We start from the raw sequence: 10,901 nt of genomic DNA, 5'->3' as shown, positions 1-10,901 counted from the left end.
GTTACCCGCTGGTGAAGGTCTGCAGGGACCCCCCAGAGCCCTGTCGGGAGACGCTTGTGCCTGGGGAAACGTCATTTAGGAAAATCCTCTGCTTCCTAGCAGAGCTCTCAGGTAGAGCAGCAAAGAGGAGGCAAGAGTTGATGCCCGGGCTGTCCTTGTGCTGAGATGTTTGACTGAAATGTTGGAGACCAAATAAAAGCCTCTCTGCAAACCATTTTCCGGGGATCTTTGATCAAGTCTTCTCCCTTCCTGTAAAAGTGCATAGATTTGGCAATGAAACTGGGGGAAAGTCTGGTAACTAATCCATAATTTTCAATTGTTTTTACAGATGAGTGATCTTGTGCAGTTTCTCCAGAACTGTTTCCACTGGTAGAATGTCACCGGATCCCTTACTTTGAGTTGGTGTTTCAAATCTATTCATGAGGCATTAGCAGAAATGAATAATAAGATAAGTTATTTGTTAAATACTGTTAGATGCGTGCATAGGTACAGTTCTGTGCTCACTCCCAAATCTTCATCCACAACAAGAAAACGCATTTTGTGGATTGGCAGATACAGGGATCCCTTGGGAAATGTGAACTTCAGGAAATTACTGTTAAATATTTTGCCTTCTCTGCATGGATCATCTCTTCGATTTCTATCTCAAAAGACAGATGTTTTTAGCACAGGTGCAGAGGCTTTGGTAAGTGAGAAGGCTTCCCAGAGCTCCTTGGAAGTTGAAAAGTTGGATGGTTCTGAGAGCTTCAAACCGAAGCATGTAGAGGATCGCAGTGACCTGTTCTTCACCAGTCTCCGGAAGTGCACCTGTCCTTGCGATGCGCTGGACTTGGCTGCAGAGGCGGCTGTTTCCATTAAGCACTACACAAACTGTTTAACCATGGCCTGGAGGCTCTTCAAAAACCTGTCAGAAGAGCAGCAGCGCTACGAGAAGCAGCTGATCTTTGAGCACCCGGCTTTTGTGAAGCTGTGCCAGCAGCTGCTGCGCGATGCGCGCAGGATGACGCGTGGGGACCTGGTGTTCAGCTTGCACGCCGTGGTGCACCTCGGCGTGCCTCAGAACACGCTCCTGGTCCAGACTTTGGTGAGAGTGTGCCAAGTATGTATGAAAATCCTTTTCCTAAATTTGGGCTGAAACCTCATGGGTAATTCTGGGAGGCTGTGCAGCATCAGAGAGAGTTGGATTATATCCCTGGTTTAGTCTGATGTTACATGGAAACAGTTCCCATAGTTCATTTGTGTGGACTTCTAATTTCCTTAACTTTAGAAACCACTGCTTGATTTCGAATTTAAAAGAGAGGAGAAGTCTCAAAAATCATTACCCTTTCAAATCAACTAAATTTGACTGATGTGAGACCCTGTGGAGTCTCTGCAGGATTAAAGCTTGTAAATTGACTTTTGAGGGGGGAAAAAAAATGGCAGGTGCAGAGTAAGAGTGGTCAGTTTTTCTTTTCTGAAACTTTTACTGGTTTGAAGTAATCTGACATTGTCAAAACTTTTAACAGGAGAAGCTCAATCAACTTGATAACCGATGCATCTCAGTTTTGGCAACTACTTTGGCAGGGATGGATAAAGACAAGAATGTGAGCGCTCTTCAAGCTGGATTACAGTGAGAAAAATATGTCTTTCATGTGTTCTTCGTATTTAAATGTTGTTTGAATGCATGCCTGTTAGAAATCATCAAGGGTATGTCTGCACATAAAATACATCCTGTGGTGTTAGGATTTAAATGATCACATGAGATAAGAGCTATGCTAGACAGTGTATTATGGCACTGTCTTTGCAGTTTCAAGGAGGAGGGCTTCCGATGGTAAAGGGTGCTAGACTGGTCCGCCGGGGATTGTGTTCTGACTGCAGCTCCACTAGTGTAGTTTTTTTGTGATGTTGATCGAGTCCTTTCACATATCTATCCCTCTTTTATCTGTATGCAGACAGGAGGTGATGAGACTATCTTACTTAGGGACCTATCTTATTTTTCATGATGAAAAACATTGTTTAACAGCCTGGGAATATTTTCTTTTAGTTTAGTAAGTAAAAATTCAGATGAAGACTAGTTGTATCCAGCAAGTGCCTCTGTGTAGTGATTTACCAGAATAACTTCTTTGGCTGTAGTGAATTTTTTCTGGGCCAGTGTGGTTTGTGTGTGTGACCAATCTGCTCACTCCCATGAGATTGCTTTTATTGAAGCAGTCACAAAACTTGCCATGGATTAGTACTTTTGACCCTGTATAACATTCTGCTTTGAGAAAGTGGAAGTGATACCCAAAAGCCAGGTTCCCCTGGAGGCACAGGTACACAGTTCTTAAAAGCTGGTGGAAAGCAGGCGTCCCATCTACAGTTCTCTGTCTTGATGTCTGGCCCATTTGCAGGGATGAATTTCAGACCAGTGCACTGCCTTTGAAAGTGACACTTCATTTTTTTGTAGGCATATTTACCTGTATAGGTATATTTAAGGGTGGTTCAGACATAACAATTACAGTACCACCCACCGAGCCAGAAAAGGAGGTGCTAAGAGTGCACTTTCATCTTGTGCATATGATCTCTGTGTTACCTCCTTCTGTTCTTGCAGCCCACAGCACTGCTTGTTTGGTTTCATTCCTAACTTGCATCTATTTGTTGTCTGTGTCCATTCTTGAGTTTCCTGTCTGTTTCAGAACTTGCCTGCCCATCAGTGATTTAAAGATAAAAACATGCAATTTTCTTTTTCTGCAGAAGGGTGATAATTCCTTGAGTGCTAATATTTGCACTGTCACATGTGCAGTCTGGTCAGGTGCCCCTGCTGTAAGTGTATCAGCAGCAACATTCATCTATCAGGATTAACATTAAGAAAGCATTTATAATTATTTCCATGTGTAAAATATCTGTGCTGCAGCTACGTCACGTCGAGTTATGCCAACATTTCAAAAAAAAGGAGGTGGAAGAGGAGCAGGGGATTACAGCTTTAACTTGGGGGGTACGTCAGTGAAGAAGAATGGGGCTACTTACCTGTTTCTGCTGGAATGAGAAGAGCTCTTGTGTGTGTTTTTCCATCAGGTTACTAGTGGAGCAGCGCATTTCAAGTATCAGAGACATCTTTATTCTGCAAAACCTGATGAAATGCCTGGGAAAAGATGCTCCAGTTTTTCTGAAAAAGAAATTAGAGGTAAAGTTAGTTGGAGGCTCATTTTTACTCCCACAAAAGCCTATGCTCTTGCATAATTTATAAATTGTGTATGGTTCTTTGCAGACACTGAAAGAGAAAATGTAATAGCACGGTAACTGTATTTGCTATATGCATCATAGTCCAGCTATATCTGTAGGAAGAACTTATATTTGGAGGCTGGTAACAGAAGGAATTGAGGCAGTAAAACATCAGTGCCCTCACCTCTGTGCTGGCCACGTGGTGTTCCGTAGAAGAGCTGACAGGCTGATTCCTCATTCCCTTGCCCAGCCTGTGACTGAAGAGAAGGTGACAGAAAACTGGTCTGTGATGGGGCTGTGTCCAGTAACTGTAGGGGGCTGGAGGACTGGTGGGAGTGAGATGCCAGAACTCCCCAAGCTCATGGTCTTGTTTTTCTGTGTATGTGAAAGGTCTCCTGGGAAGTACAATGGCTGGGAGCAGGCTGCAGGTTTTATGGCAGGGTGTCCTAGGTTTGTGCCCTGATGTAAAAACTCTTTTTGAAATCTTCTTTCAAAGAGGGCCTGCTAGTGTTTTCATCACATAACTAAGGGCTCTGATGTCAGAGTTTGTAATAGCATTCATGAAACATCATAAACTGAGAGGAAAGTAACATTTGCACTTGTTAACTAAAGGGAGCCCTTAATTTTCTGAGCCCACAGGGTGCTATTTTTTTACAGTGTAACTTCTTATCATAGATGCATTTTGTATTTAACCTCTGATACATATACAATAAAAATACTGTATTTTAATAACCAATATACTTTGTAGTTTCATTTTTAGTGTCATTTATATCGATCTAATTACTGCTTTGATAAATGAAATCTCTCGTGGCATCAGAGCTGACCTTCCCTGCCTCAGTGCACATTTGTAGCTGGGTGTTTGTATTAAATACAGGCCACTCACATACTATTGGATCACTTTGGAGGCTTACAGCTTTCATGCACATGCAAAACCATAATTGGACTACTATGAACTTTTAAGTTAACCCTGTCTGTTTTATTTCTGCTACTTTCTTAAGAGTTGGTAGAAGATATGTATTCACAGTATTTGGAAATGACCTTTACTGAGACTTTTTTCTTTTAAAATAACCAAATGAAGGCAAATTGCTGGCAACTTGTGTATTGACATGTTTCTAGAGCATTTGACCTGCTATAATTGTGTATTAAGAAATCAAGAGTAGATATTTTATGCTTTTACTGTTTTTTGCTTCTTTTTCTTTCATATAAATCTGAACTAAGGACTTTGGGAAAGTTTTGGTGAAAATGTCTTCACCAGAAAGCAATTATAATATACCTGAAGAATGAAGGATTTAATAAACTCTGGTTCACTTTAGATGGCAGTTTTGAGAGAAATAGATGGTTTGACTTTTCCGAATGCTCTGCGTATGTTTTTGGCTCTTGCTGCAATGAATTACTGTTCCCTTCCAATCCTGAATGCCTGCAGTAAAAAGATCCAGGGTAAGAAAAAAATATGTTAATTAAATTTCCCTTCTGTATACCAAATTCCTCCTAATTATTGTCTCATCTCCCTTTTCTGATTTCCTTTAAATCTCAGGAAACATCTTTGTTTTACAGGATATTATAGTTATGTGGAGCCATTTGACAAGCAGCAGGACAGAAAATTACTGATCAATAATAAAAGCAAATAGCTCTTGTCATCTCTGCCCTTCTTAACATTTACCTGATTTGCTATTTTTCTTTACATTTTTCTGTACACAGGATTTAAGAAAAAGAATTTAATTCTAGCAAGGAAAAGAGATTTCAAATAAAATTTTATAACAAATCTGAATTGGAAATTGACAGCTTACAGGATGGATTGGCAACTTGGTGTGATTAGTTGGTAAACTAAAGGGAAAATAGTGTTTCCTTGATTACTGGATTTAATTATTGAGTACTGCTTAATAATTAACCTCATGCTGTAGCCCATAAAAACATTAAATGAAAGCTAATGCTTTCACCTCTCTCCATACCTTTCTAATACATTGCTTAATTATATGTGGTTAGTATGTGTTGATTCATGCTTAAAATATGTAAGAATTTGTGTCTCAGAAAGCATTAAGGTAGCAAAATAGCATTCTTAATAGAAATGACCCAGAAGTGTTGACGCTGCTTGAACAGCCTTTATGTGTCCTGGTTGTTCATACGTGTTAGGACGCAATGTTTAATCGCACATCCTGGCTTCTCCCATGGGACTTTGACCACACTCAGCACACAGGCCAGGTGGCATACGCAGAGGGGACAGTGACTTTCTTCAGCATTTTTTTTAGTGCATGCTGAAAATCAAAAATCCTGGAACAGAAGACATGCTGGGAATACAATCTTCTTGCTTATTTTGTTAATTTGTCCCCTTTTGCTGATTAATGTATTGTAGCTTGATTCTGGCTCTGTTTGGTTTCTTTTGTCTCTCAAGTTTCTTCATGTGTTTTAGTTCAGTTGAGCTTTGCTTAGCTAGTCTCAGTCTTCCACAGTTTCTTATCATATTTTTCCCCTCCTCCATCCCTTAACCAAACTGTTCCCCCAACATCTCAGTGTCTCCAACCTACAGCTCCCATTGCTTTTTATCATTTGTCCTTCTTTGATCTTCTGTTACAGAAAATGTCCATGATGCTCCATTTCGGCAGTTAATTCTCGTTCTGGAAGCTTGTCACACTCTCCAGTACCGTAATGTAAATCTGTTTTCAGCATTAGCAGGCTATGTTAATTCTACTGCCTACCTTTGGGACAAAAGACAGGTAAATTATTTGAGACCAAATAATGTATAGTGGTACTAATAGAGTATCTGATGCTTCTGTCTTAGCTTTCTTCATGTTTGTGCTTGATCTTTGGAGAACAAATTTGTATGAATACCGATCTGATGAAGTTGATAGTTACATTTTTAAAATGCTGTTCTATTTATTGATAAGTAAAGAAACAAAAGTTTGGAAAAATTTGCTTTCATTAAAAAATGTGTTCTATGAAGTCAACAGGTAGGATCAACTTCACTGGTTTTCTTGACTTATAAAGCTATATTTTCTTTTAGATTTTCCTTTTTCTCTCAGCCTGTGAGACACTTGGTTTTCAGCCTACGGAGTTGCTGGAGATTTTTACTGAGAAGGTGACAGAAGACCCTGAATTCCTTAACTTGAAAAACCTTTTGATTGTTCTTCGAGTGTATTCACGACTCAACTATGTTCCCAGAGTCCAGAAGCATCTGTAGGTTTTCATTTAGAGTGCCTGATAAAATGTTATAGTCATTATAGAGTAATGTAGGGCAACTAGTATTTGGTTTCATTTGTGAAAGAGCTCATAATCCTGTTTAATTAATCTGTAAGGTAAATTGCTGTGTCTTTCCACATTTTTTCTGAATATGATTTTTTTTTTCTTTAACTGAAAATAAAGACCTTGGTTCTAGACTGACCAGGCTACTAAATCTGTTGATAGGTAGCTGTATCCTCAAAGTAAGAATCTAGTGTTAGATAACACAAAATACAATGATACAAGATAATAAAGATTTCCAAGTTGTATTTTTGTTTGAAATATGTATTTTATATAGCCTTATTTGTGTTTTGAGATACTTTTCTTGTGCTTTTTGAAAAGGTTTTTTGAGACTCTTCACAGCTGCTTGAATAAGTGCCTGCCTCAGATTTCCAGCACAGAACTGCTGAAGGCAGTGTATTCACTTGGCATCTTAGGATATCTTCCCCACCATGCACTTGATGTGCTGCTGCAAAAGGACAGCAAGGATGAACTTATACTGTCAGGTCAGACCTTACTTTGTCATGTTCTTGTTTTAAACAGGATGTCTGCCTGTGTATGTAATTGGTTGTAACTGTGTTAAAAGATTCAAAATTCAAGAACACAAGCATGATTAATATTAAATTTGAAGTACTCAAGACAAAGTTAATGTAGTGATGGTGATCTGAGTGACCTGGGCCTGCACTAGGGAGTCAGGCTTATTGTCTTGGGCTCCATGGTGGCAACAGTTTAACAGTAGGTGTGCAATTAAATGCGAGAGGTGAAGATGGGATTTGTGCAAATGGTAGAAATGTGTAAGGGACAGGAGTTCTATAGTCAATAGATGTTCAGGCATTTTTAAAAACATAGGAAGTCTTAACCTTTGCAAACTAACTTTAGTACCTGGAATCATGAGTAAAAGTGGGATTTGGAATGCTCTGAGTTATAATAAGGTCCTTGGAATGGTTTGTAGAAGAATTTGGTTTCCACGTTACAATTATGTACAGCTAGTAGAGTAGTCAAGTCGAGTTTGCTGTACTAGAACAGACTACAAATGATAATAAAATGAAAAATTCTGTGGGATAATACATTGTATGTAATATTTTTTGTAACCTTTTTCAGATGATCTTAAAGAACAAAATGCAGTGATGCTTCGCTGTGTGAAAACATGTATGGAACTTGACAGCCCTTCTTTCACAAAGCCTGCATTTGTGCTGACTGAGAATTCATCCTCATTAGTATCTCTTAATCTCAGAAAGGCTCAGGAGGCACTGACAGAACTTCTGGGAGGCGAGAACATGTTCCGGCAAAATGTTCGGCTGCCATACAAATATCATATTGGTATGAAGCTATGTAACTGTCATATTATTTTTAATATGGATTTATAGTCCCCAAAGTAATAAGATGGTAATAAATTTGCATAGGGTGCAAGTGATTAGAAGTTTAACACTTTGAAGATAGTCTTTTAACAAATGATGTCATTGATTGGTGAATCTACTTTTTATGATGCTTCTGTTAAAGTTTTTAATTCCATTTGCTATAACTTTTACATTTTCTCTTGTTTGCAAAATGCTTTGGACTTTTTTTAGGCATCAGCAAGTAGATGTTAATTGTACCTAAATCCAATGTGGCCAACTTCGAGAGAGTTGACATTTTAATACAAATCATGTTAGAAACAAAGTCAAACAGCAGCTGCCTTTTGTCCTCTTTTGTTCTCTTTTGTTCTCTTGTTTCTTCTCTGAAGTTCCGGCTAAGATTTAGGCTCTACTTTCATTTATGAAATGGGATGTGACCTTCTTTTGGTTTCTCTTATGTTTTGATAGTGCCTTTTATTTTTTTTTTTTTTTTTTGCCAGCCACCTCACCTAGCTTACCAGTTTTTCTGTATTAGTAATAATTTTTTTCCTAAGTATTTCTAATAAGGAATTGGATTGCAGGAAAATCTGAGTAGGCGTGACAGACTGTGATCAAGAGTCGTTTCTTTAAATGATGATTTCACTCCATAAACTTAAATCTGCAGTTTCCAGAAACAAATTTATTTCTTCTTGAGATGGGCAAGCTATAACTTTCTATTTGTTGCAGGGAGGGAAAAGCTATCAGTAATAATTCAATTATTAAGAGAACAGCAATTAGAAACAGACCAGTGGTGGTGTCTATTAACTTTTTCAAATGAGCTGTTCAATTTGAACAATTTGAACAATTAATGGGTTCAAATGAGAACATTAATTTTAACCTCTTGCAGAGTTAAATGTTTTGTTGTTTTGTTTTCAGATTTTGAAATCAGAATGGATTCAGACAGAAAGAAAGTGCTCCCCATAGTTGCAGCTGATGATCATCCTGACTCACGTGTTCAGAGGTGTCTTTTTTTGACTGCATATTTTTTCTAGCAGGCTAGTTTTCTTTGTATGTGTCCCATTCAGTTACTTTGGTTCACTGATTTGCAGAAGCAAAGTAAATAACTCAGTTGTTATCTGTGCTTACTGGAATATGCAGAAGTTGCCATGCCAGCACAGAGCAACAATACGTCCAGCTCGATACCTTCTTCCAACAGAGGCTAACACTTAACATTTCAGAGAAAGAGGCAGGAAACATCACAGTGATCTGATACTCTCTTAATGAATGCAGATAGCAATTTTTTTAAAAGTATTTGTCCAATTAGACATTCAGTTGTTCTCTCAAGTCTCAAAAATTTGCATCTCAGTGGTATGTTATGGCAGTTAATTCAGCTACTGAAATATAATTTGAATAAAAAGGATCATTATATCTACACTTTAGGTGATTAATTTAATCTTGTGTAGAAGAATGACCTCTCAGTAACTGAAGCAGGACATACATCATTTAAGTAATACTTAAGCAGAATTGGGTAACACTTAACATTTGTCTGCTGGATCACTGCACAGCAATGTATTTTGTACAGTTTGCTTTTCAATAAAAGGAGAGCCGGTGAATTGTGTAACAGAAACTCAGTGTTCCAAGGCATTCAGCTTTCCTCACCCTTCCAAGCAGGTTTTTATGGCAGGAAGTGATTCTGAATATCATTAGCAAAGGATCAAAGTAAATGCAGAATCTGTCAAATTAATGGAGAATGTTGAATGATCTATTTCCTTCTCATTGTGGGAGAAGTGGAGATTTAAGTACTTAATTCTGGTGTAGGTATTTGGGTAGATGCTGGTGCCTCTGTGAAGCTCATGGAAGAGAAGAATCAAAATTACTTAAATCTGAAGAAGGAAGAGGATAATGACATTTGTGCAGTCCTGCTGTTTGTGCCTACCAGAAAGACATGTTTATTCTGCACTGTTAACAGACATAATTGAGTCGTTGTGTTATAAATTATTATTCTGCATTTATACAGTGAAGTCTTCCCTACTCTTCTTGGTTGCAGGTTGGCTTTTCTGTTTGCTCCTATGTCTGCCTTCTGTCTGGGCACAACACACCCCCAGGGAAAGCTGGCAATGAAGAAGCGGCACCTAAATAAACTGGGCTATCATGTGATTCTGGTAAGAAGAGTCCTGTTACTGTCTCTGTTTTGATCCTGTTATCAGCGCAGGGATGAGTATGTTTGGTAGATGAGGCCTTGTTCTACAAAGCATGAAGGTTCACCAGGAATGGGAGGCTTTCTCCAGAGTGGTAATTGTGTATCATTTCTAGTTAGAGGGTAGTGGTGGTGTCACTAAGGGCAAAAGGAGAGGGGAACTCTAAAAGACAAGCTACTACTTACTATTATCAGTAAATAAATAGTTGAGGGGGAAAAAATCAAGCCATGAATTGTTTTGTACCTAAGAAACCTATGTGTCTTTGGCTTATTTCCCTGATTTTTATAGAATAAGTGATTCAAGCGAACTTGTTTTCAGAATACAACAACTTCTGTGGCCTTCTCATCACTGAGCACTTGGTTTGTAGGACAGGGTAGTTTGGACAATAGAAATAATGTACTTTTTCCTTTTCGTTTCTTACAGATCCAGAGCAAGAAGTTTCAGGAAATGACAAAAGAAGATGCGGTTGAGTTTTTGAAAGGAAAAATTTATTCAGAAGATGCTGTATCTTTTCCTGAAGCAACTGTGCAGGATAATAATTAAAATAAACTAAGAGTTTTGGGTCTTCTGATTTCTCTTTTTCCTGTGTAATTACTGTAAGGATTTTAACAGAAGAGATAAATAGTTTTATTCACAACTGCCTGCTCCACCCTATTACAGAGTAAGAAAAGTTAGTGAAACGAACACTACCTGCTGATAGTGAGGGTTTTCTTTTGTGAAGTGGGAGCAGATTTTCTTTAGTGGAAGGAAATAATTAATCCAAAAAGCACCCTGACATCTATTGCTGTTACAGTGTCTTAATTTAATCTGTACTTGCTTCCCCTCCCGCATACCCCTCATCAGATTTCTCTCTTCTCTTGAGCTGGGCCAGGGAAAAGATGTAATTATGTCAAGTGCTATTGGAACCTGGCCTATAAGTAGGCACTAGAAGGATTCTCTCTCAACATCCTGTGTAGTTCCTTATGCAGAACTATATATGGTAAATCAGTAAATAACTAAG

General features: G+C 38.4%; 1 protein-coding gene across 1 annotated transcript; it reads left to right on the top strand.

The window, feature by feature from the left end:
- Positions 1-6: 6 nt before the first annotated feature.
- On the top strand, positions 7-10,472 carry FASTKD2 (FAST kinase domains 2). Its single transcript, XM_008634819.2, has 12 exons — positions 7-111; positions 329-1,096; positions 1,503-1,606; positions 3,031-3,139; positions 4,491-4,614; positions 5,749-5,888; positions 6,176-6,348; positions 6,733-6,896; positions 7,492-7,710; positions 8,640-8,724; positions 9,751-9,865; positions 10,325-10,472. Exons 2-12 carry the CDS (start codon positions 437-439, stop codon positions 10,442-10,444), a joined length of 2,013 nt encoding a protein of 670 aa, XP_008633041.1. The 5' UTR covers positions 7-111; positions 329-436; the 3' UTR covers positions 10,445-10,472.
- Positions 10,473-10,901: the final 429 nt, after the last annotated feature.

Source organism: Corvus brachyrhynchos, unplaced genomic scaffold, assembly GCF_000691975.1.
Source record: "Corvus brachyrhynchos isolate BGI_N302 unplaced genomic scaffold, ASM69197v1 scaffold255, whole genome shotgun sequence".
In the NCBI taxonomy this organism is placed as follows: domain Eukaryota; kingdom Metazoa; phylum Chordata; class Aves; order Passeriformes; family Corvidae; genus Corvus; species Corvus brachyrhynchos.
Note: the sequence above shows the minus strand (reverse complement) of the source record. Positions and strands in the feature narration are given on the sequence as shown.

What these genes read in the sequence shown, in the direction of transcription:
- FASTKD2 (XM_008634819.2), top strand. Translation starts at nt 437, where the DNA reads ATGAATAATAAGATAAGTTATTTGTTAAATACTGTTAGATGCGTGCAT. An exon ending in ACCTTTGGGACAAAAGACAG is followed by an intron (nt 5,889 to 6,175) that starts GTAAATTATTTG and finishes ATTTTCTTTTAG; the next exon opens with ATTTTCCTTTTTCTCTCAGC. An exon ending in GCCATACAAATATCATATTG is followed by an intron (nt 7,711 to 8,639) that starts GTATGAAGCTAT and finishes TTTTGTTTTCAG; the next exon opens with ATTTTGAAATCAGAATGGAT.